This window comes from Paroedura picta, chromosome 15 (assembly GCF_049243985.1).
Source record: "Paroedura picta isolate Pp20150507F chromosome 15, Ppicta_v3.0, whole genome shotgun sequence".
Lineage (NCBI taxonomy): Eukaryota > Metazoa > Chordata > Lepidosauria > Squamata > Gekkonidae > Paroedura > Paroedura picta.
The window spans coordinates 248,710-273,196 of NC_135383.1; the positions used below are offsets into that span (position 1 = coordinate 248,710).

The 24,487-nt window shown below is 43.7% G+C and overlaps 1 protein-coding gene and 1 long non-coding RNA gene across 5 annotated transcripts in view; one reads left to right on the forward strand and one right to left on the reverse strand.

Moving 5' to 3' along the window:
- The window catches only part of SPEN (spen family transcriptional repressor), a 59,358-nt gene extending 35,426 nt beyond the window's left edge, over positions 1 to 23,932 (reverse strand). The window contains exons 1-3 of one of the 3 annotated variants that reach the window (XM_077311020.1): positions 23,495 to 23,932; positions 6,698 to 7,018; positions 3,080 to 3,556 (exon numbers count right to left, since the gene is read on the reverse strand). In XM_077311020.1, the coding sequence (XP_077167135.1) occupies positions 3,080 to 3,556; positions 6,698 to 7,018; positions 23,495 to 23,577 (881 nt within the window). In that variant the 5' untranslated portion in view covers positions 23,578 to 23,932. Of the gene's footprint in view, positions 1 to 3,079; positions 3,557 to 6,697; positions 7,019 to 22,613; positions 23,147 to 23,494 lie in introns of those variants that run through there. The other 2 variants (XM_077311019.1, XM_077311018.1) reach the window with 2 other exon arrangements.
- Positions 11,505 to 17,842, forward strand: LOC143824708 (uncharacterized). Of its 2 annotated transcripts, XR_013226839.1 has the most exons (3): positions 11,505 to 12,229; positions 13,875 to 13,950; positions 17,457 to 17,842. It is a non-coding gene; the product is annotated as an uncharacterized LOC143824708 (long non-coding RNA). The 2 variants fall into 2 exon arrangements; XR_013226838.1 differs by lacking the exon at positions 13,875 to 13,950.
- Positions 23,933 to 24,487: the final 555 nt, after the last annotated feature.

Sequence of the window (24,487 nt, forward strand, 5' to 3'; positions counted from 1 at the left end):
CCCGCAGTAAGAAGCTTCCCGGGCCGCAAACTTGCGGCCTGGGAAGTTTTTTACTGCGGGGGGGGGCAGGGAGAGGGAGCCGCGGCCTGGCGCTATGTGCCGGGCCGCGGCCTGCAGGTTGGGGACCACTGCTCTAGACCAGGGGTAGCTTTCACTGGCAGGGGCTCATGGGAATGGTAGTCCATGGACATCTGGAGGGCTGCATTTTGACTACCCCTGTTCTAGACCAAGAAGTCAAGAAAAATTGCATTTGTTAAGGCTCAGCTCTGGAGCAGTCTTGCAGTTGTCTCCAACAACTTTTAAGCCAGTGATTCATCACTAGAGGGTAAATTCTTTAGCAGGAAAGAAGGGCAAGGAAATGGCAGGGAAAGGCCAACATTATGCAGTGAATCCAAGTCTCCCAATCTCTGTTTTCACTCCAGCAGAATGGAACCCCAAGCAACAGAACAGATCAACTGCCAGGACTCAGGCAGCCTTCATGTTCTAGCCTGTGGGATCTCTGTGCTATAGGCACATGGAGAGACAAACAACTGCAAATGAGTTTCCCTGCCTATTGTGTTCAGAGGGTAATGTTTACCACAGAAACATTCTAATAACTTCTTTTTCTATCTAATTTAACTACCAGATCACCATCCATGAAAAGCTAATCTTATGGACAGTAAAGCACAGCTTCTGCTGATGTTGTCAACATTAAGGCTACATAATCCTGCCCAAAAGGCCTGTATTTACATAACCTTGCCACAACTGGTGACAAGTCAATGAGGATTAAAAGTACCAACTGAATTTACTGAAAAACAGCAACCATGCTAGAGTTATTCCACAGTTTCAACTTTCAAGTTGCTTTACTGTACTTTTGATATAAACAGGCATCAAGAAGGATCCACTTTTCCAGAGACACGTACTACTTGGTACCTTCTAACTTTTTCCTCCCGTGTCATCTTTCATTTCTAGCCACAGCAGCAGCCACTACTGTTTTACATGAGGCTACTGTTTTACATGAGGCTACCTTTGAGCACTATCCAAAAATTTCAGCTGGTGAAAAGGTCAAGGATGACGAACATCTGAGACCAGCATATTATCAACTACATTGGCTTCCAAAAGGTCAAAGTTCCAACAGTTTAGCTCTGAAGTTCCTGAAGGCAGAGGGTGGTCCCCCACATCAAGCAACCCAGTTCCCAAGGCTGGCTGGCTGGCAGGACTTTTCCACAGAACCTCCACAAAAGCTTTTTCTCAGCAGCTGCCTCAATCTGTGCCACTCTGTTGCCCCAGAGGTTCTAGTGGCACAGCCTTTTTAGGTCATATGGTGCAACATGAGAACACTTTAGTTTTTACCCTGACACCTACAACACTTTTCTTTATCAATGCTATTCTACTGACGTTGTCATTATCTGGTAAACCAGCAAGCCTGGCAAAATGATTTAAAGACCAAGCATTATTTCACTTTGTGCACAATTGTTGGGATTACACACACTTCCCAATCTGGAAATGCAAGAATCATGACCTGTATTGTCAGAGTGTTATGTCAATTCCAAAGCTAAAGATACAGTGGCTGAAAAAAGGGAAATATTGCAGCGTTTCCCCACACATGTCCATTTCCCCGATGACATCAATATTTCCAGAAATTTTATATTTCCATTCACAGCTCAACTAAAAACAGCACCACAAAATGAGCAAAAACGATGCTATGGAGCTGAAGTCGTAGCATGATAAGAAAGGCTACTGCACTGCTTCGCCACTGTACTTCCACAGTGGGGAGCACCCTGCAAATAACTGCCAGCAGCTGGCACTCCTGCCAGGCTCACAGCAAAACTGCCATGTGAACTGCCTGCGTGAACACAGGCATGCCACTATCATCAGCAAGAGGAGACACACATGGCTTTCACCCCTGTGCATACAAAGGCTGCCTGTGCCTGTTGATCATGCTGGCCTTTAATTGATGTAATCTACCTGGAGTCAACAAGGATAGGGCAGACAACAAATGTAGTAAATAATAACCAAAATACTAATTGTCTGCACACAGAACTGACAACAGTGCATATCCCCAGGCAGATTTTTCTTAAAAATGAGCAGCAGAGCTGCTAATATGTAAGATTAGAAGATATATGAATGAGATATTGTGAGTTTATTAACCTTTTACAATAAAAACATGTTAGCTGTTTATATCATAGCTTTTTAAACAAAATTTTTATCTCTAAAAAACCCTTCCACACACAAGAATGGAGGACAATGCTGGCTGGCTTTCCTACACTATGGACTACATATGGTAACTTTCCCATATACTTTTGTCACCAAGTTTAATTCAACATTTATGTAAACTCTTGCAATGTGACTGAGAACAAGAACAAGCTCTTTTTGAATTTTTCTGACATATATTCTATTCTGATTTCATTCTCATTCCCACTGAAATGACAAGGACTGCTGCTACGCTGGGGGGGGGGTACAGACAGCAACCCTTTAAACCAACCCCAACATTTCAACCAATGGCCCATTCATTTCTCAGAAAGCATTCTGACTATGACTGAGAACTGTGTGGCCTTTCACTAAACAGCCAAGAGCTGGTGCAGTAGTCTAGGAAAATAACACTGTTAAAGGGAAATGGGAACAAAGATAGATAATTGGTGCTGGGTTCCAAATAGAATGCTCTCCATGATCAAAGCACATCTGAAACCAACCTCATTTAATTATTCAAATATTTATATCCTGCATCTCATGACTGAAGGCCATTTACAATGGAAGTATTACAATTTAAATTTAACAGAATAAAAGCCCCCATTACACACTCCCCACTGCCACACACACTCTTCAATCTTGATTCACAAGAGGCAAAGCTGAGAACCAGCCTCCCATCCCATTTCAAAACAAGATATGGAGGGCTTAACACCTTCATTTTTAAAACAACACAAGACATGTATTCTCATTCTTGTTGGTTGTTTGTGCAGGAGAAATGTGTGTGGAGGGCCTGATTTTCTTTCAGATGAGGGTTTTTTGAACAGTGAGGTGGGGGCAGGAAGAGAGAAGGAAATGGCTGTGCTACACCAATGATGGTTTAGAATCAAGTCTCAGTCCTAGCAAAACATACCTGTCACTGCTGGTACTGCTGCTGCTGCTGATGGAGTCGCTGCTTGATGATCTACTCTGAGATCTGCTGCCACTTGGGGACCTGGTGGGCCTTGATGCCTGGCTGGCCAGCCTCTGGGGAGACTGGGTCCTGGACTGGGAGGAATGTGGTGAACGGCTCCTGCTATGCTGGTAATTCCGCTCTGGTCTTCTGCCTCGTACCTCCCGTGTGAGATCATCTCGGTAGATATCCCTATGTACCACGCTAGGCAAGGTAAACTGTTCCCGGGCCCGAGGTTCATATCGGGGGTCATGAGTGTCAAAGCGGCTCGGACTCCGACTCCGAGAACTGTAATAGAGTCCGTGTTGTAAAGTCCGCTCCCGAGGATCTCTATAGTAATCCTGATCATAATGTCTTGTACGCTCAAATCCTCCTGTCCCCCGTTCATGGTGTCCATAGGCACTATGTTCATATGCACGCTCCCTGTTATCTGAAGCCCTGCATTTAGGAGGGGGAAAATATTTATATCAATCAGAGAGGGAGCAAGCAGTCCTAACATCATGCAAACATTCTAGTATGGCATCAGCCACCTTTACGAAGTTGGCTGCTAAATGGCACAATTCATTAAGCAAAACATGAGCTCAGCCCTTCAGATATTTAGATACAACCCACTCATAACAGTCTCTGTCTCATTTAATTGGGCTTTCATGAGCTGAGTACTGCACTACAGCACAAACCAATCAAGGTCTGCAACCTTTTAGTTTAACTTTTTTAATTCAAAAGTTTTAAATAAGAGTCTAAGAGTAAAACAAAACCAAGATCTTGGATCTTCAATAAATCTGACAGAAGTTCAGATATTTAATTGAAAAAGCTTGTTGAAGACAACCATGCAGCTTTGAGTATCAGCCATGAAAGCCCCCCTCCCCATAAGGCAGGACCCAGCAGCAAAAGCAGAAGAAGCCCTGTTTTGCAAAAGGATTGTATTCTCTGCATAGAAGCCCAGAAAAGGGCAAGGTGTTGGATTTTTTCTTTTAATTATCTTGTTTGTCACCATGCATTCTCCCCCCTTTTAAAACTTGCAGGATACAATGCCAGAGAATCATGATACCTAGGCATATCAGTTTCACTAAATGCCAATGTCAGGTTGTTGGCATCTAATTAATACCACAGATAATAAGGCAAAGGCATTCTGCAAAATGGAGTTAAGCACCCAAAGCAAGAGAGATCAATCCATCCATGTAAGGCTATTGGAAATGCAAATTGCTTAGGATGAAGGAAAAGCAAAAATAAATGAAACCACCTACAGGAGACCAAATGACTTCCTAACTGATCTACAGTCAGCTCTTTGGCTCCTAATCAGGCCACTTTGGGGAGAGTCAGAGTTAAAGAATGTCATTTGTATGGTTCAAGGACCTTTGTGAGGCCTTTCAGAAAGAAAAAGGGCCAGGTTTCTAATAGCTTAGTCATCTAGTTGGTAAAGATACTAGGATGACCTGTCTTTTATGGCATTGCTGGGGAAAATATGAAACATTTGAAATACATGCTTGCAGATTTAGTCAAAAGCCAGTGCTTGTGTTAGTTACAAAATTTTAAATCTATTTTCAGAAGAAGGGTTTTAAATCCTCCTTGAAAACCAATTAGCAGCCACCACAACTGTCTGCATCCAGAGCACACATGGCATACTTCTTCCTCCCTGCTGGGTCTCAGGATATATCTTCTATCAACAATCATATGGAACAGTTTGGGGTTTATCTTAAAAGGCCAACCGAGATTATTCCCTGCTTAGTGTTCAGCTCTCTCCTGCTAAGACTGTATCTAAGTTCCAGGGCCAGAAAGTCATTTGGCACACATAAAAGCTTTCTGAACTCCTGGCTCCAAACTCCTCATGAAAAACAAATTCCCAATTAGAATGCATTATCATCTAAGCTTTCTAATTATTTGCAGCTAATTGCAAATAAGGTAGCAAACTGTTAAATGGTGCACGCCTGTGTGTGTGTATGTATATATATATTTGTGTGTGTGTATGTATACACACACACACACACACCCCAAGTGTCGTCTCTCCCTTTTTTGAACAAAAAAAATGAATAAGCATTCTGCAGTCTACCAAAGATTGAAATAGTGATAACTGTTAAAAGATGATATAGTAAAACAGAATAAGCAATCCTTCTAGAAGGTTACTGTATACAAAAAGATCTTCTTATCAGTTAAGAGGATGCAGAAGACAGACAAAAGAACTAGTAGAGCTGAAAATCTAATGGCTACAGCAGAGCTTATTTGATTATCTATTAGTACTAATTACTACTGGAGTTAGTGGAAAGAGGGATTGACTTGGGTTAGGAAAGGGGCTAAGATACACAGGGCAGGACATACCAACCTTTTCCACGTGTGGAAACACGACCTATATTCCCAATTAAATCTAGGGAGAGAATTGTGAACATAACTTCCCCAATTTTGGCCCCTCTTATAGGGGTAATCCACCTTCTTAATGGGCAAGGGTGTCAAGTGATATTTTAGATGAGCGAGCAAGAAAAATTCTTAGTGGAAAAAAGATAAGCGAATTCCATTGGAAGCAAGTTGTTGTCCCAGACTGACATGAAACCCCCAGACTTCCACCTCGAGACAGCAGGTGCTTCTAAGTACATCCAACAGGGAAAAGAGTCTCCAGCCCTAGGTCTGAATCAAGCAGTTGTCAAAAAGGCACCACCATGAAAAAGAATGCATCACTGCTGGTCAGCAGGCATCCATTGTCCATCTTTGTAACCATCCAGCCAAGTCAATTTTGTCTGATGTATCCACATAAGCTGGTTATCAGCACGTCTTTAAAGCTAAGTCATTTTTTAACTGCATGTAGAAAATTCTTTTAAAAACAAACAAACAAGACTAGATAGTAATCCACTCCCCTGGGCCATCCCACAAGCTCGAGGTAGTAGCCATTATTCCAGCACCTTAAGGACCTGTAATTTCCAAGACTGTGCAATGTCCATTTCCACCTTTGCCAATACCATAAAGAACAGTAATCCCAATAAACGTATGTGGTGTAGATCCAAAAGCGGAAACTTCAAAAGCTGCCTTCTGCTGTCTTCGTTGTACCATATGTATTCCAATGACTAGAAGTTGTTTGTAGAATCCAAGATGATGCATCACTTTGCAAAGTCTACTAGAACATTTTGGCAACAATCCGGCTTTACATATCAACTATATACCATCAAAACCCTTAGAACTAGGTTGGAAGCTCTGTAAGAAATTTGTAGGTCCTACATTCTGGCGATACTCCATATTGGGTCTCATGGTACGCTGTAACAAATAGCTCCATCCATGAACGGCCTTAACATTATCCAAGAGGTGGGGGATCTCTAAGATCTAGAAGGATAGCTCCACAAAGGCTGGCTACAGGAAGTCTTCCATCTTAGGCTCAATGTCTCTTGACAGCAGATATCCAACCAGCTGCAGGAAACATCCTCTATGGATCCACAAGATACCAGTCACTGGGACAGGTACGAATTCCGTTTCCAACCCAAAACAGGAAACATAGATAATTCCCCCAATTTTAAATCCATCTGGGGGCCCTAGACAAGAGTTTGTGTTTCTCACCACATCAAATACAAAATACCTGCCTAGTGAAACCTTGGAACTTACCCATCAAGTCTCCGCTCATAGCGTCCTTCCCGTGCATGAAGTGATGGTGGGGGGCCATATGTGGGCCCACCACCACCTCCTCTGAACCCAGAAACCTCTCTACTACGAGATGCTATGGAAACTGTATCATCCAATCCCCGAGCAGCACTAGGAATGGTTCCTGGCTCATTATAATCCGTTCGAAGATCTCTATCTCCCATTTTGTTGACGGAGTTGTGTGCCTTCTGAGCACTCTTGATGTCCACAAAATCCACAAAGGCTGCCACGCCACCTTCTGACCCCCTTTTGGGGAGAATTTTGACGCTTTCGACACGTCCATATCTAGGAGAGAGAAAAAACAAATCACATGTACTAATGCTCACATAAAACATCACCTGAGGCTATTTTGACTATTGGGTCGATATTTCCAAAACTGGGACTGCAGTTCTAAACACACCTGCAGCCATGCTTCAGTTCATGACTTTAGTCTACTAGAAATAATTTTATATTTCACATAAAGCTGTTTTCCTTCTTGGCAAAAGAGAATCTATAAGCATTTCAAGTAACACCAGAAGCTTTTCCCTGCCCTTTCATTGCACTCTGTTTTTAAAAGTCTTAATCAAAATTATTCTTCAGATTCAACCAATATTTGCAAGATGTAATCAAGGAAATTATGCATTTTGACCTACCTATTTCATCTCTCCAACATTTTCAATTCATCTGCTATTAAAATAATGGGATGACCTATAAGAATGACTTATCAAATGTATTTGTTTCCAAGTAGTTCTGTAGGTCGAGTTTCACCATGTGGTTTTGCAAGGCTATCAAAGGACTTGCTTCTAGAATATGTGCGAAGCTCTGATCATAACTGAACATTGCTGGTTTCTATACACCAGATTTAAATTTGGGGGCAAAGCTAGCGATCATGAAAGAAAGCTCAGCAGAATCCCAGACCCTCAGGAATCTTCCAGGCTGACATACAGCTCAGACACAGAGTAAGAGCAAAATTACAAGTCTTAAATGAAAACTAAGAAATATGCATCACTCATCTCTCCGAAGAGGCTGCTCCCTGGGGCAGCTTGCATCCTTCCCCATGATTTCACCACACGTAACCAAGGGGATTATTATATTCATCACAAGAAAAAAGCTCATATCCATTGATTTCATCTTCAGCTTCCCTTGCTCTTGAGTAAAAAAAGACCAGATCAGCACACTTAAATTACTTGATGCACAGAAGTGAAGTACTGCTGTGTCTTGTGGGTTACAGATCTCCACAAGTTGGCCAAGTCACAGAAAGGGAGTATGGTACAACGGGGTGTGTTGGCTTTGGTTTGAGAAATAATAAATGGCAGTAATCAGGACAAATATGGACTCCAAGTGCTGAAGTTCTTCATCAGACACAACGCCCCTCTATAAAGAACCACTAGGCTGATCCAGCGTTAAGTAGGGGTTTAGGACTAGATGGCCTGTATGGCCCCTTCCAACTCTATGGTTCTATGTTTTATTAGCCTCACCAATCCAAGGAGTAAGGACAAGTACAAACAAAATTTAACATGGAAAACCTGAGATGGGGAATCTAGCAGCCTGAATTTCTCCACGCTGTAGCTAACTGCACCACTGCCAGATTTCTACCACAGGGATTGCCTAAAATATTCAGCCTCAGTACAGTAACAATTGGCATTGCGCAACCTCTCCTGTGATGAACAAGTGGGACAAAGATCTTTTCAAAGCGCAGAGAAGGAGGCCAGAAGCCACTTTTTAAAAAGGTGTTCATGAGGCAGCTATTTGAGCAGGAAGTAGGGCCCTCCTAATTGTGCATACCCTTCCGTCCCCCACTGTGAAGATTAAATTGCTGAGAGATCTGATCCTGCCCCACCCGCTGGGCTGTTCTCCAAGCCGTTCCCGTGTTGGCAGTTACTACTGGGAGGGGACCCGCATTGCTTCATGCTAACTGATTCAAGAGGGAGGGAGGGAGGAAAGGAGATCTGCAATGCTGCATCACAAGATCAGTTGCTGCAGCAGAACAATGCATAACAAGAAAAGTGGCCTACGAAAAGGCTGCAGAAGGACATGCAATGCAAGTGGCTGGTTTTCTGCACAGGAGGAGCAGGCACTTTTATTCAATGCAACCATTGTTCAAGCACCAGCAAGCTGGATAATTTAGACAAAAGAGCTGGAGCTTCCATGACTTCACAACACTGCCAAAATAACAGCTCTTGTGAAACACTCATTCCATATCTCTATATCTACATCCACACTTTCCAAGAGGACTATTATTTCTGTGTTACAAGCAGACTGAACAACACAAACAAGAACGCATATACACACACCCCAGGGAGGCATTTGTTGAATATACCAGAATACAAAAAAAGGCTATTTTCTTAATATAGTTTCTGCCCCCCGCATTTATTTATTTATTTAGTACATTTTTATTCAGCCATCCTCATAACAACCCTGTGGAATAGGTCAGGCTGAGACACAACAGCCATCTCAAGATCTCCCTGTAAACTTCATGGCAGAATGGGAATTTGAAGCTAGGTCTCCCAGATCCTCATCTGGCTCTTTAAGCATTACGCACCCACACCCACACAATACAGTTAGATAGGAATCCAGGGGCACCTGAGAGAACAGCCAGAGTTTCCTGGAAACCTATATTCAATTAAGTGAGGTTTACCTCTCAAAAGCCAATGGCACCTCCCAACTCCTGCTGGCCTCTTAAGGAGCTACTAGAATCCAGCTGCCCTATGGCAGACCAATATGGCCACTCTGAAATTAGCACAGACTTCTTCTCTAGAGTATTCAATAAGCTGTTTCTGATATAAACAAGACCTTCAGTGAGATGACTGAATCTGTCCTTTTCTTTTTGCAGCTGTGAAAATGCTGCCTCTCATCAAAGGGGAACCAGCAGCTCTTCTTACAGTTTCTCAGACACCATTAAGTTCCACATGGCCATTCCAGCCTTTCTTTTCAGGGCCATTCCTAATCTAGATCAAGGAACCCGCAGGAGGGAAGGAGGACGCCTTTTGTGCTAGATGTCTGCCTCCCTACCTTATCTTTCCAGATGTGAATTCTTAGCACGGATCTCTTCTTCTTCACTCTCAAGTTAACAGGGACCCACCAACAGTCCTCAAAGAGCCTTCCACTCTACTACTTCCAACCTCCTGGTGCTCCCTGGCCCCAAGGAAGCCCGCTTGACCTCAACCAGGGCAGAGCTTTCTCCATTCTGGCCCCCACCTGGTGGAATGAGCTCCCAGAGGAGATCCGGGCCCTGGCAGAACCTAAACAGTTCCACAGGGCCTGCAAAAGGGAGCTCCTCCATCAGGCATTTGGTTGAGTTCGACCCAAACCACCGTTTCCAATTGGCCCCCAAGCCCTCCCCCACTATGACTGACACTAATCGGCCTTACCCACTGGGTCCCATTAAGAATTGAACTGAGGCTCTTGCAATTTCTATTTTATAATGTTATTGTCATGATCATGTCATTACTGTTATTACCTGTTACCATATGTTATCTATATCTTTTCCTGTTTTCTGTAAACTGCCCTGAGCCCTGGTGGAGGGCGATATATAAATAAAAATAAATACAAAACAAACAAACAAAAGATTTAGACCAAAAATGGCTGATTATATTCTCCTCTTCATTTTTCTAATACTATTTATTAACATTTATTTATAACAGTATCACAACATGGAAAAACATTAAGAAACAGCAAATCAACAATAAACAAAGATCAAATAGTCAATCGACTCCAATCCAGCCACTCTAAGCGAACTAAAGAGTTTAGTATTCAGAATCTGAATTTTTAAAATTCTTAGGATTTGGCTACTTTACAGATCAGGATGTAATTGTATTTCATAGGTCTTTGATGGATTTGTTGTATAGATTTTTCAATCAATTCAAATAAGAATAACCACCTATTTGAGAGATGGACTATTGGGAAAAACGTTTGTCTAGGATCCGTGCTCTCAAGTCTCAAGCTAACTTTCTGAAATTGTATTTTATTTTCTTCCAAAATACTGCAATTGGAAACCTAGCAGCAAGCAAAAGCAATGAAAAGACCTCGCGTCTTAGTTTGGGTACTGTTTTGGGGTCAGACATTCTTAATGAGATCTCTCTTGTAACTTTTTGAACTGATGAATCAATACTTTCCCCCAGATTTGCAATTCTTTGGCACAATGCCACCAACAATGTGAGAAAGAACCAATTCTACCACAGCCTCTCCAGCACCGTGGTCACATGGAGTGTCTTCCAGAAGTGCAAGATACAATCTACTTAGTATATTATGTTATAGTTCCTGGCTGCTTAGGGAAGATAAAGGAAGGGCACAGTCCATATCTGAGCACTTTCTTGCTCACTAGGAGACAAATTTGTCTCTATTTCTCATTTCAAAGTATATGCTGTACATATGTTTGAAACTATAGTGCCTGTATTCTTATGGAACAAGGAAATAACCCTTTGGCTATTGAATAGCCTTACATAAATCAGCTTTTCAAAGAACAGTTAGGCACAGACATACTCTTTTTTAATAGCTGGAATTTGGAATAAACATTGCAACTGGAGATATGGAAACCATAATTTTTTCTTGTTGCTGCCAGGTTTTTAATTTTTTTTTCTTTTGAAGAACTATTTTCAGAAACATCTATTTCTTGATATTGGCATCTTACCAATTGTTAAATACTCCAACAGGAAAGATTTTTTTTACCAATTAATTATGCTACCAGTGAGATGTCAGGGCAACTGACTTTCCCCAGTGATGCCATGTGCTGAAGACTAAGTTCATAAACGATTCAATCTAATTTTAGTAGATTTATCATGAGATACCAGGCTACCTTCTCAAGAGAATACAGATGTGAAAAATATTGCTCTATCCAAGGAATTTGAGTTTGAAGGATATTATACAACTGTGAAACCTCAATCAAGATAGCTCAGACCTCCTTTGACCTTAGCCCTTCTTATAGTTCATAGTGATATTCTTGGCTTTTCATTTATTTATACATCACAAACACTTGGAAGAAATTATTTAGTTGAATTTTTGCTACCCATGAGAGATTATATTTAGTCCTATCTTTGAAATTTTCAGTCATTTCTGCTATCATGTTTGTATTAATTTTTGTAAATTAGTTGTTATCTTCACATCCAAACATCTCCATGCTTTCCCTATCCACTGAAAATGAAAACTTGATGCCTTTGGAAACCAGAAATTACTTCTATCTTGAAGCCTGACCACAGTTGACATTGTCCAGGCTAAGAGGATTGTCCATGTAATAGGCAGGACACAAACATCAACAAACAGACCAATTGCACATAGGGCACCACTGTTATACCACCTTTTATTTCATTATGATGATGCCTAATAGCCACTGCCAGAAGTTTCATTGATGGAGCAAGTAATGAGGTGATAAAGGACAGCCTTGCTGGGTGCTCCTCTCCTTTGTGAAATCATCAGACCTAAGATTATTTACTTTAACTTGGGCAACTGGAGACTGGTCAAGAGCAGCGATCACCAGAAGAAAGCCACACCAAAGTTCATATGTTGTAGAAAGGATCTAAGGTAGAGTCCCCTCCAGGTGATCAAAAACCTTTTTTGGCATCAAGAGACAGAAGAACTATTAGCAAATAATTATGCTAACCATGATAGTAAAGGTTCTACAAATATTACCCACTCTTTGTGTGGGATAAAACCTATTTGGCCAAAGGCTTGGGTGGAATAATGGCATAATTTTAAAATAAATTAATCAATAACAGGCTATTTTGTTTAACGCAGATGCTAATAGGAGTAGAAGTACTTTGGCACCTTGATATAACAATGAAATAAGGCAATACAATATCACTAGTGTTGGATCTGTTGTAGATGACAACAGTTCTCACTGCTGGGTTATGGACCTTTGCCACACATAGGGCAAGTTGAACCTTGAGGTTTTTACTGGTATAGGTCTCCTGGAAATCTGTCTCTCCCCAGGGCTTTATTGCCTTTGTAATTACATCAGTAACATCATTCTGGAGCATCTTAGTAGGTTCACCTTCATCTCCACTCACAACAACCCTATATATTTGGTTACCCTGAGATCTGTACAAATGGCCCATGATCACTGAAGCAAGCTTCCATGGCAGAGTGGGGATTCAAATCTGCATCCCCCAGTTCTTCCTGGACAGTGACACAGACTTCTGTGAACTGGGGAAAGCATTGGGATGAGATTGAGGAAACCTGTGTGCCAAAAACCACCACACATCCAAAGGTAAAAGCCAACTTGCAGGCAGTTAAGCTTATTAACTTTTATCAAGCAAATTATAAAGCTGAAGAATTCAGAAAGAGCAAGGTCAGATCTGCAACATCCACATAGGTTTTACCTCAGAAAGCATTTTAATTAACCACGCACACACAAAATTACAAATTAAAAAAAAATAAAGGTCATCCAACAAGCTTCCACAGTAGAGATCCAAGACAGCATAACCACTACGCCACACTGCTTGAAGGCAGAACTGAACAACTGCTGCTAAGTTTTTGGCCCAAGGAGAAAGTGCTTGAATTAACAATGATGACTAGGTTAAAGACATACAACCGCAGCAGTTTTCTTAAAAATCCTCACATGTGCAAAATATATTGAAAGAAACAGTTTCCAACTGAAGCAAACCATAATTTTACAAGTAACATTTAGATAAATATTATTTTTGCACACATTTGCATAGTAGATTTGAGGTGGGGAAAGAACATAAATATGTACCCACAGATCCTTTTGCTAGCCCATACTAGCATAAAAAGTGAGCATGATTTTCACCTTGGTTTATGAAAAAGTAATCCAAATGCAACCAAGCATGATGTTTATAAAACAATACTAGAATTTCTGAATGGTTTATGGCCCACACATGCTATATATGTAACTTACTCTTTACCTGCTCCTTCTAAGTAAGAACAGATTGTTTTCTCACTACCTCACACATTAAAACCATAAAAACACAACACTGTGTTTCTGGAACAGCTAGAGATAAGTGTATTCAGTGGTGAGAGCAATACAGAAATAATCTTTAACTCTCCCTCTGCCAATGTCTGTTCACTAATGTAGTTGCATATGTCTGACCATATTATGTTAGAAGGTTGCCAATATGCTGAGATTAGAAATCCAGAACAGTTAGACATGCTGGCAGGATGTCAGGCATAAACTGGCTTGCTTTATGGTGGCTGTGTACCTTCCTATTAGGCTCCATCAAGACACCTAACAAGACATCCTGAAGTTACTGTTGCTAAGCAGCAGCTGCTGTGTAACACTGCCACAGGTATGTGTTCAATTGTGAAAAAGGCAGACATGATTATCATGAACATAACCACATAGGAATTAATTTGAGCATATGACAAAAAAGCTGGCATGTAGATTTAAACCCAACAGTACAAAGAAAATGTTTCAGAAAACATACAAGAACAATTCTTTTCCACTGGAGGAGTTGTGGCAACATGTCTCTTCTGCATCCTCAGACATTGCAGGTGCTTCATTCAAAATACTACTTGAGCAAGCCCTCAAAGTTCAGGACTTAATAGGATACTGTGGGCTCAGATCATAAAGACCAGAGCAGTCCAGGTTGCTTTCCACTCAGCTGCCACATCAAAAAGGAGTGTTTTCAAAGAGTTAAAGGTACACCAAAATGACCAAAGGGAGCCACAGTTTGGTATTAAACCAAAATGTATTCTTAGGCACCTTGAATGTGAGGAGAGAGTGGGATAGGTTTTAAGTAAAAATGAACTATCTACATTAAATTTTTTCTTATGACCAACCAAAATGATATAACACAGTGACACAAATTTCCAAATTCAACAAAACTCTGTTAGACTTGATGTGTGTGTATGTATGGGGGGGATGTTCCATGTGATGATTCTTAAGCCCAGTTTTTGTCAGCATTTCTGTGCTTAACACTGACAGACAAGGAGACGTGAACTTGTACCACTGATCCTAGGTGGCACCCTGGTTTCCAGAAGCAAGCAAGTCAAAACATGGTATCAGGTCCGCCCGTTCCCCATTACACAGGCCAGCAATGTCCCTTGCATTGCTCTGACATCAAGCAAGACTCAAGGGATCCCTTGTAGATTGAGAGTAGAGGAATTATTTGGTACTCATTGTATTAACAGTTTGGAAGATAAATTTACGATGCACAGTGTAAAGTCAAATGAAGCCAAATTGGGTAGCTCAACCTCACATTATGGGTATATTCCTATATGCATAGTCTTTTGCTAGTTCCATTTTCTTCCAGCTGGCTTGGCCAAATTCAAGTATTTTCATAATAGACAAAATTGTCTGCAGCTGTGCTGGTCCAAAACCAAAGCACAATTAACAAGTTACCTTGTATTGGGGACTAGCCAAAATGACACAAAATGGCATGCAAGCTTTCAAGTTCATTAGAACTCTTCCTCAGGCTGGATGCTACAAAATATAAAAAGAATGACTTTCTGTCTGTCTAATTGCTACTGCAACATAGCCATGGAGATGAAGGGGGGAAATTGAGACAGACAGACAAACATCTCTCAGCATCCTCAGTCGATACTCGGTTTCAATTAGTGTAAGAATTTGAGGCTGTGTGTCAGTCCTGTTTCTGCTTGTCTACCCTAAAACAGGATTACTTGCTAAAAAACAATGTCAACTGGATGTCTATCATGGAAAAACTAGGAGGGTGATTCTTACTTATGTTCTTGTATACCCAGAGAAGAGTACAAAACATACACACTATCTAGGCATAGGACACATTAGATGCTTTGGACAAATTCAGGGAGAAGAGTAAGTTGCTACTTCAGATTCATGAAGGTGCTTCACAGGCTGCATATGCATTTTGCACTCATGGATGCGGAAAACAAAACTGGAAATCAACCCTGCGTGTCACATGAAGCAAAGCATTAATTTGCTTTCTAATTCGCAGCTTGGGACAGGCAAGTACTAGGCAAGCAAGCCACACCAGCCCTTTTGTAACTATACAGAAAGCACACAGAGGCTTGATTATGTAGAAAGGGGGCTTACAGGGCCCCATAAGTAAAATGGGAATAGTGAGTGCTTTGATATCAAATTCCTGCCATAGAGGAAGTAGAATCTTTTCAAAGTAGGCCAGGGCACCTGCGTGGTCTGCATGATTAGACTGGCACTAGCAAAGCAAGGAAAGGCATCTGGACAAATGAAGTGCGGTCTTCATTGTCCATCAAGAAAAAAGCCATGCCTATGTAAGCATGTAAATGAACAAATGGTTATTTTTAGAATGTGTCTTTCTAGCTGGCTGAACCACCAAACAATAAGTGGTGGCCCAGGAACTGACAGCCTGAGCAAGGAGGTCACTGGTTTGCACCTGCCCATTCCAACATGAGGAGAATGCAACTAAAGTGGGCTAGCCCAGGACCTTGAAAACTGACGAGGTGCCAGATCAACCAGAACTAACTCAATGCTTCCTGAAGCAAACCTCACCATTACGCTGAAGACTTTCAGCTAAGAGTCAACTTGCTGCACAGCTCACTGAGAAGTAGTCTTGCTCCTCCAGGAAAGGGTGCCCTGGGGGGGGGGACTCTCCTCCCTTTTCATAGCTGGATTCCTTTTTGATTTTTTCCAAAAATGTGTTTCTTAAAGTGGATGGGGAAATCAGGCACCAGGCTTTGCTTGATCAATGTTGCACTTCCAGATCACAGCAGACTGGCAGGACTCAGAAAATTTCAAAACACATGGGAAAGGTACAAGCAGATGCAGGGGGCTGCCAGTTTACAGGAGGTTCAGGAAATATTACTATGTCCGGCGTGACTACTCAGTTTAATTTTTTAGATTCTTGGAAGCCTGAAATCTTTATTTTAAAAATACCATTATCTTCTCCAGGAATTAGCTTAATGGGCAACAGTTACAGCAGTCTTTGGCTCCTCTCCCCAGAGAAAAAGAGGCAACTTTTCCTTTGCCTTTTTAGAGTTATTAACAGCAACATATTTATCCTGCCTTTTATTAAAGGTGCTCACTCTCACCTCATCAGGTGAAATGTTAAGCTGAGAAATGATAGATTCATGATCTCCAAGCATGACTATGGCTATGCAGAGATCTGAATCCAAGTCCTCTCAGTCTAATTTGACATTCTAATTGCTAATTGCTAATTCTAATTGCACTGATTATCTGATGCGAGTTTTCAGCCTGAACCATGGCAGCAATAATAGTAGGAGTTGGGACACCAGGAAAAATTGGTCAGTTCCATTTCTTGGCTTCTTCAAGACTTGTGCAAGGTGTAAGATCTGTCTGTCACAAGGGATAGCCTGACAATCATGCCCGCATGCACGTCTATTACAGAAACACTTTGTGAGGTTACTTTTGCAAGGTGATTAGAAGTGGTAACATCCCCCCCCCCCCCAACAGCACCAGTTTGATCAGAGACCATGTGCAGGGCCAATGACTGGACTGCACTACTTCACTTAAGTCACTGAAAAGCTCAAGATTATTTATTTGGGTTTTATGTACTCAGCATTTCATCAATTTGTAGTCACACAGAGAAAGACCACCACCATCAATTACCTCCCACCACAAAAGCTCCGGTTAAGAACATGGGAAAAGTACCTACTGCTATTACATACTGGCAATCTGTTAGAGCATCTGACAACACGTGACCTTGGGAAAAGCTTAACAGCACACTGCCCACAAAACAAGCACCACCATGAACACAAGCTGCTAGCCAGTGACATATTGCTGGTCCCTGTTACTTGCTTTACTTCTGGCACAAAAGATCCATAGCTTTCGTTTTAGAGTATTATGATCCCTACTCTGGCTTATTTCTCCCCTTATCAGACACAGCTGAATGGCCACAATTCCTGGGATGAGAGTCTGGTGGCAGAATGCAGCGGAAATCTTGCCTCAGATAACAGCCCTGAGCACCGTGACCAGCAAGGGAGCACAATTCAAACCCGGGCAGCTTTCTTCATGTGTGGGAAAAACTTTTGTCTCTTGAAGCCAGTTACATGTTCTTGGTACCTCCCTGACTCAAAGACCAAAACAAAATGTAAAATAGGGGGACAGATCCATTCAGGAACACCTGACAAATTATCTCTTTATGATCCAGGTGCACCAGTATGACAACTGTGAAGGCGACACCAGAAGAGTAAATCAAAGTTGAGACTAGATGGGAAGGTTAAGGAAACTATCAAGCATTAATAAATAAAGGAATTTCATCCATCCTCAGGCCTATTCTACAGATCTGATTGCTATGGACTTAATTTTATAACACTGTCAGGGTGCAAGGAACAGCACATGGAGCATGTATTCCTCCTCCCAAAGAAAACTGACAAAACAGAATACAACACCACACTCAGAGGTCCATGTGCCTTTCTGACTGATCCATTAGACTGCTGTTAAAAAGGAAACACACAAAACGTTTGGAGGTCACAAAGACTCCTCTGTCAGCCTCAACTATTTAGCACAAAAAAGCCTAAAAATCTGATTGTCCTTTCACAGAGGAAAGCAGCAAAAGGAATAATGATTCTGTCAGCAATACTGGAATGATCCAGCAGCTGAAAATCTAAACGATTGTGCTCTGCTACTTTTAATGAGTAGATGTCACTAAAGAGACAGAATTGATAGGGAATTGACATCCAGTTGACCAGCCAAGCTGGTTTTTTGCTGTTACCTTCGGGGACCTTGGTTCCTCTTACACTTGAAAGAGAAAAGTCTCTTTCCTCTCCCACATCCTTCCTCAGGATTCCTTTTCTATGCAAGCTCACTTCTCTGAATTCAGATCTACCTATTTTACAAGTTAAAGAATCAGTCAACTTAAAGCACACAAGATCCCAGACCCTCCTGCTTCTTCCAGTTGTAATGAAATTTCCATTTACCTAGCAAAGACAATAAGGCTGACTAAGCAGAAATTCCAGAATCATGAAACATACACCAGGGTAGGTTTTCTTCACTAGCTGTAAAAGGAATAGTAGAGATGGAGCAGAGTACAATTCAAGAATTGGGCAAAAACCAAAATGAAGAATCCATGCCTGCTACATAGGACCATGTCTTAAACACTACCTACTGCCACAAGGACTGGTGTTTTATTTATTTAATTTCTATACCACCCTTCCATATGGCTCTCTCAAGACTAAGAAAGCAGGCCAGGAGGTGACTAAATCACAAGGATGCATATTCTGTGGAACAACAAAAGGGTACAAGTCTTCCTGAACTTCCCATTTCACAAGGTAGGGGCAGTAACACAAAAAACTCAAGGGCAGGCAGGGTGGCAACTACAGAAGGCTTTGCTCAGATGAGTGAAGCTGTGGTTGAGGGGGTTAGCAGGATAGGTGGTCTGGCAGGTGTAGCTCCCAAGACCATGAAGGGCTTTGTATGTAATAATAAGTGCTTTGAATTGTACCCAGAAACCCAGTGACCAACTGTGTGAGTACAGAATGTGTGTAATATACAATCTCTGCTGAACTGTCGCTAATAACCAAGACACCACATTCCGTGCCAGCTTGTTAACTTTAACAGCAGAGCTATACAGACTGAATTACATATACCCAAACTGGAGGTTACTGGAGCATGGATCCACATCACCAATTGGCCAAGTTAGAGTCATCTTCAAGGTGAAGTGAAGATGGAAGAAAGCTGCATTAACTTGAGCAGTTGAGAGAAGAGTGGTTGAGAACACACACTTGTATTTTCTCAGCAGATCCATGGGAAATTTAGACCTTTGGCTTTGTGTAAATGCCTGTTTAGTCTCCTCCTCCTGAAACAGTCATTTATTTAGGGGAACTGGATGCTCTTATTTCCTGCTCAGGAGAGCTTTAAATATTTCAGAATGCAAGAATCAAGTCACCAGTCCCACACTTTCCTAGCATAAGTCAAAGAGATTTCAGGTTCCTTGAGAAGATTTCAGCAGCATCTATTTATTTATTATCAAATTTATATCAGAATATGATGCCTCAAGGAAGAGGCACCCCACATGCTAGGAAGTGAGCCAGGCCTGTCCCTTTTTTACATGTCCTCCCGGCTCCCCCAATACTACAGCAATGCTCTATGTAATATATACACTTGGAATATCTGAACAGGCAAAAGACCTAAATTTTGAAAATGCTTAGCATTCTCCCCCCTGGACTCCACGTACACAGTCTTTTACCTGAAGCCATTTTAGATTGTAAGCTCCTTGGGGCCAAAGACTCATCCCCTCTTCGAAAACTGAGCAAATTGACACTGTATAATTAAATGTTTTGACAGGAACTGTTATTCCCTGCAGAATACCTGAAAAGACGTCAGTATTTTAAAAACAGACTGAAAAACAATCCTGGAAAACACTCCATGTCTATTTTATACACTGAAGTCCCCGAATAATACACAGCAGATACAATCAATCACAGCACTACAAAGCCCTGACCATCTTACAAGATTAAGAGTGAATGAGAATGTCTAATTTCTAGCAACTTTATTACAAACATCACTAAATAATAAATGTTACTGTTTTAGAAGAAGAGTTGGTTCTTATATGCCGCTTTTTTCTACCTGAAGGAGGCTCAAAGCAGCTTACAGTTGCATTCCCTTTCCTCTTCCCCCAACAGACACCCTGTGAGGCGGGTGAGGCTGAGAGAGCCCTGATATCACTGCTCAATCAGAAGTTTTATCAGTGCTGTGGCGAGCCCAAGGTCACCCAGCTGGATGCATGTGGGGGAGTGTAGAATCGAACCCAGCATGCCAGATTATAAGTCCGCGCTCCTAACCACTATACCAAACTGGGTCTCAAGTGAAAGATATTTGATTCCAATGCATCCTCTGATACTGAAATGATAACATCCTTCAGAAGCATAAACTGGAATTAACAGAATTAGCATTGGGGTTCACATCAAAGAAAAGCTATGCTTTGGCAGGTCTACTTTTGAGTTTCTGCAGCTACATGCTGGTTGGTATTTACTGCTTACTAAGTCTCTCTACATACTCTTTATCTTATTCTCAGTCTGGGGGATGGGTGGGAACTTTGTATAGCCAAGACCAGCAAAATCTTGAAAAGGATTTCTCCTCCCGAAGCAGCAGGCAATTTTCCCCAAGAATTAGCCTCACACATTCTACACCAACTTCAGGAAGCAGCCTTTCATATGTATATGCATTGCTCTGGGTTGAACATAGCAATATAATTATTGTACAACTTTTCCCTTCCGCCACACAATCAAAGGATGTACAAAAGAAGGGTCATTCCATTGTGAGCTTACAGAACTCGCAATGGTCTCCTGCCAACCCAAACTTTGATATTTGAGTTAAGAGTTTCAGCAATCCAAATAGCTAGAAGCAAATGAAAAAATGTATTTGAATATTTTCCCATATATTAATTCTATAATACATGTTTCGGTTCTCCCCTCCCAATATACTCAAACAGCAGACACACTCATGGCAAATTTGAAGACCTACATTTGAACTGACTGGACACTAAAAAAGACAAAAGAGGGACAAGAGAGGCAAATCATTCAGATCTCTCCATGTTTCTAAGCAACAGCTCCATGGCAACTTTTTCCACTGTTGAGAATGCCTTGTCAAAGCAGGTGAAGCAGAAACACCAGAGGCCAAATTTTGTTCTCCCTTGAAGAATCCCACATAAGCCCACAGAGTCCAAACAAAAAACCCTAAAAACTCTTCCATCACCACCCTTAACCTAGAATATAGTCATCTTCTCTCTCTCTCATCATACAGTTAACAGTATTCAGTTATTCCTAAAAGCACAACAAGGACATCTCTTTCAGTTTTTTATGTAAGAACTACCAACATCTGCAGAGTTAGACCATGCTTGGAGCAATCATCTCTCTGTTCCCTCTAGAAGTTAATCATTTTAAAATGTGACGCCTCTGGACACCATCCTGCATGTTGTACAATTCAAACATTATTTTTCCAGTTCTGAAAAGGCAATGACCAAACAGGGCCATTAGAAAACCTGCAAAGATTGCAGGAAAGGAAACATTCTTCAAGTGCACAAACACACACACAAACACTCCCTCTTCAGCAGCAACTACTTTTTCAAGGAATTATTTTCCCTTTGCGCATTTTGGATGAAACTCTGCAGTGAAGGCAACAAGGGAGCTGGGCGATGTCTCTGATTACGCAGTTCCCAGTGCTGTCTGCTCTGCACAGCCCTGCTTCTCTCTCCATTCCCCCACCTCCCTGCATACAGTTTGAAATCTCTTTTCTTCCCTACGTAACCCAGGTCCAGGCCGCCATTTTAGAAAGTCATTCACACTAACCAGACCACTGCACTATATTGCTGCTTGAAAGGAATCTCTCTCCTAATAATGCTTCCTTTCCCTTCTTCCAGTTTATGAAGTAGAAACAAAACATGGTTTGAAAAGCATAAAAACATGTGCATTAAGGGATAAGCCTCGCTGCACAGAACAGGCTACAGCAAATGCTGCAACGCGCTGTCCGTGTGCTCCTACATCTTTCTCACACACTGAAATCAAGAAACAAATTATCAGAACTGTGTGCTCTCATGCACATTTCATTTTGCATATGGAACCTCCGACACACATGGAAACCTACTTCTGCATCATCAGCCAACAAATAAACTGCTTAAGAATGGGGGGAGGGGAAGAACCCACAACTATCCCTAGCCTAGCATAACACTCTCAAGATCTGAATCAAGACCCTTCATGTCTCTGCTGCAATACAGGCAAAGGGAAACATTTTCTCAGTCATCCCATATTATGACCAGTTTTAAATATCTTTTGCACAAATTCAAAACCACGGCAGGCAACGGCAAGACAGCAGCCTCTGGCTACTGGATCAGAGGCAGGGCCATCACCCTTTCTCTTCTCCACCCGCCAAGCATGCTCCGTATGAGGTAGCAACCAAGTCTATTTTTCCCAGAGTGACTCATTAGGTACACGACATAATTTTCCTACTCAAAATAGCAGCAAGAAAATTACCAGGAAGGCTACAAGCCTTTTCATAGTTTCAAAACTGGAAACAATTATAGCTGATGAAAACACTCGCCTAAAATGATGTGGCTCAGTTTGTCTTCCAGGATGCTCGAACAGCCTAGTCAGGTTTCCACTGCAATTATAATAGGAATAATTCCACCACATGGTTTCATCCTGACACCTAGTCATCATCTTGAATTTATCCAGGGATGTACTTTGATGCTAATGTCGTCTTCCTTGGCATGGCAGACTATGCAAATGAGATATTTGTTTGTTCCTTTTGGTTTAATGCAATGAGCACGTTCGTGAATTCAGTTAATACCTATGTGGGCTTCAGAGTTAGGAACTAGAGAAAAGAGCTCCAGGGTAAGTGCAAGGTCCAATTAGAATCTCGGCCTCTAATTGCTATAAACTGGGCCTGTCCTGTTTGAAAATCCTCTGCTTTGTTCTCGTCCTCGGCAGCTCAAACAATAATAGAGAAAAGGGAGGCCGGCTTTCCTCCGTGCTCCTGGACCCCAGGAATCCTCTGCTCCGGCTGCGGCCAGCACTGGTGGCGAGACGTCCCGGAAGGCAGAAGGCAGCGCGGCTCTTCAGGCCGAACCTGTTCCCAGGCCGGCCCGCGCCCTTGGGAAGCCCGGCCTCTGCAGGGGAGGGGAGGGGAGGGCACGGCCGTCTGTCTGTCTGTCCGTCCGGCCTTTCTTCTCCTGCGCGGTCCGAGGGCGCCATGCCTGCCTGCCTGCCTTGCCTGGCGAGGGCCCGGTCCGAGGGAGGAGCTCGCGGGCGGCGTTCCCGGAGGAGGAGGCGGCGGCGGCGATGGCGCCGCGGCCTCCTCCTCCTCCCCCTCCTCTCCCGGCCCCCGGGGCCTCTTGGGCGTGGGTGGGTGGGTGCGTGTGAGTCCCCCTCCCCTCCCCTCCCCTCCCCTCCCCTCCCCTCCCCTCCCCCGCCGCCACTCACCGCTTGAAGTGCTCGATGATCTTCTCCTCGCGGACGTTCTCCGGCAAGTTGCCCACCCAGAGGTGCCTGGTCTCCCGGACCATGCTGCTGCCGCGGCGGGGGCCGGGCGGGGGGGGCGGGGGCGCGCCTCCGCCTCCGCCTCCTCCCCCCTCAGCGCCGGCGGGGGCAACCTCCTCGGCCTCGGCCTTCGCCGCCCCCGGGCCGTCCCCTGCCGCCGCTCTCGCCGCCTGCCGCCGCCGCTCTCGCGCGCCGCCGCCGCCGCCGCCCCGCCCGGGCGCCGCCACCGCCTCCCTCCGTGGTGCTGGCGCCGGCGGGGGGCACCATCCCACCGGGGCCGGCTGCGCCTGCTGGGACTCGGCCTGGGCGGCTGCGCGCTCCCGGGCTCGCCGCGCCTGCCTGCCTGCTCACCCGCCCGCCCCCCTCCCTCCTCCTCGGCGCGCCTGCCCGATTCTCCTCAGCAGCAGCAGCCTCCGCGGCTCGGCCTCCGGCGCATGCGCACTAGCTGCGCCGCGGCCCCGCTCGCAGCCGCCTCGCGCTCAGTGCTCTCCCCTCATTGGCCGCTGAGCGGGGAGGGCGCGCGGAGCCGTAAAGATAGGCAGGGGGGAGGGAAACAAAGCGCATGCTCAGTAGAAACGGGGGGAGGGGGAGAGTCGCGGAAACACGGAGGCGGCTGGGGGAGCGGGGAGAGAATCCCGGTGTCCCCAGTGAGCCTAGTCGACGGGCCGCGCATGCGCACCACGGTCTCTTCCTTGCACGGCAGCCGAGCGACGCTCCGGCCCTAGCGCCCGCTGGTTCCGCGCCGCGGCAGGGGGGGGGGGAGCGTGGTTCGCCTGTCCCGGCCCGCGGGTGCTGCGCCGTCGCTCGCTGGCCCTGCCGGCCCCTCCCCAGCGCCGTGTGCTGCTGCCTCCGGCGGCAGCCACGCGCTTGCAGCCGGGGGGGGGGGACAGAGAGAGAGGCCTTGCGCCCAGGGGGGCCCCTCCCCCCCCCGCTTCA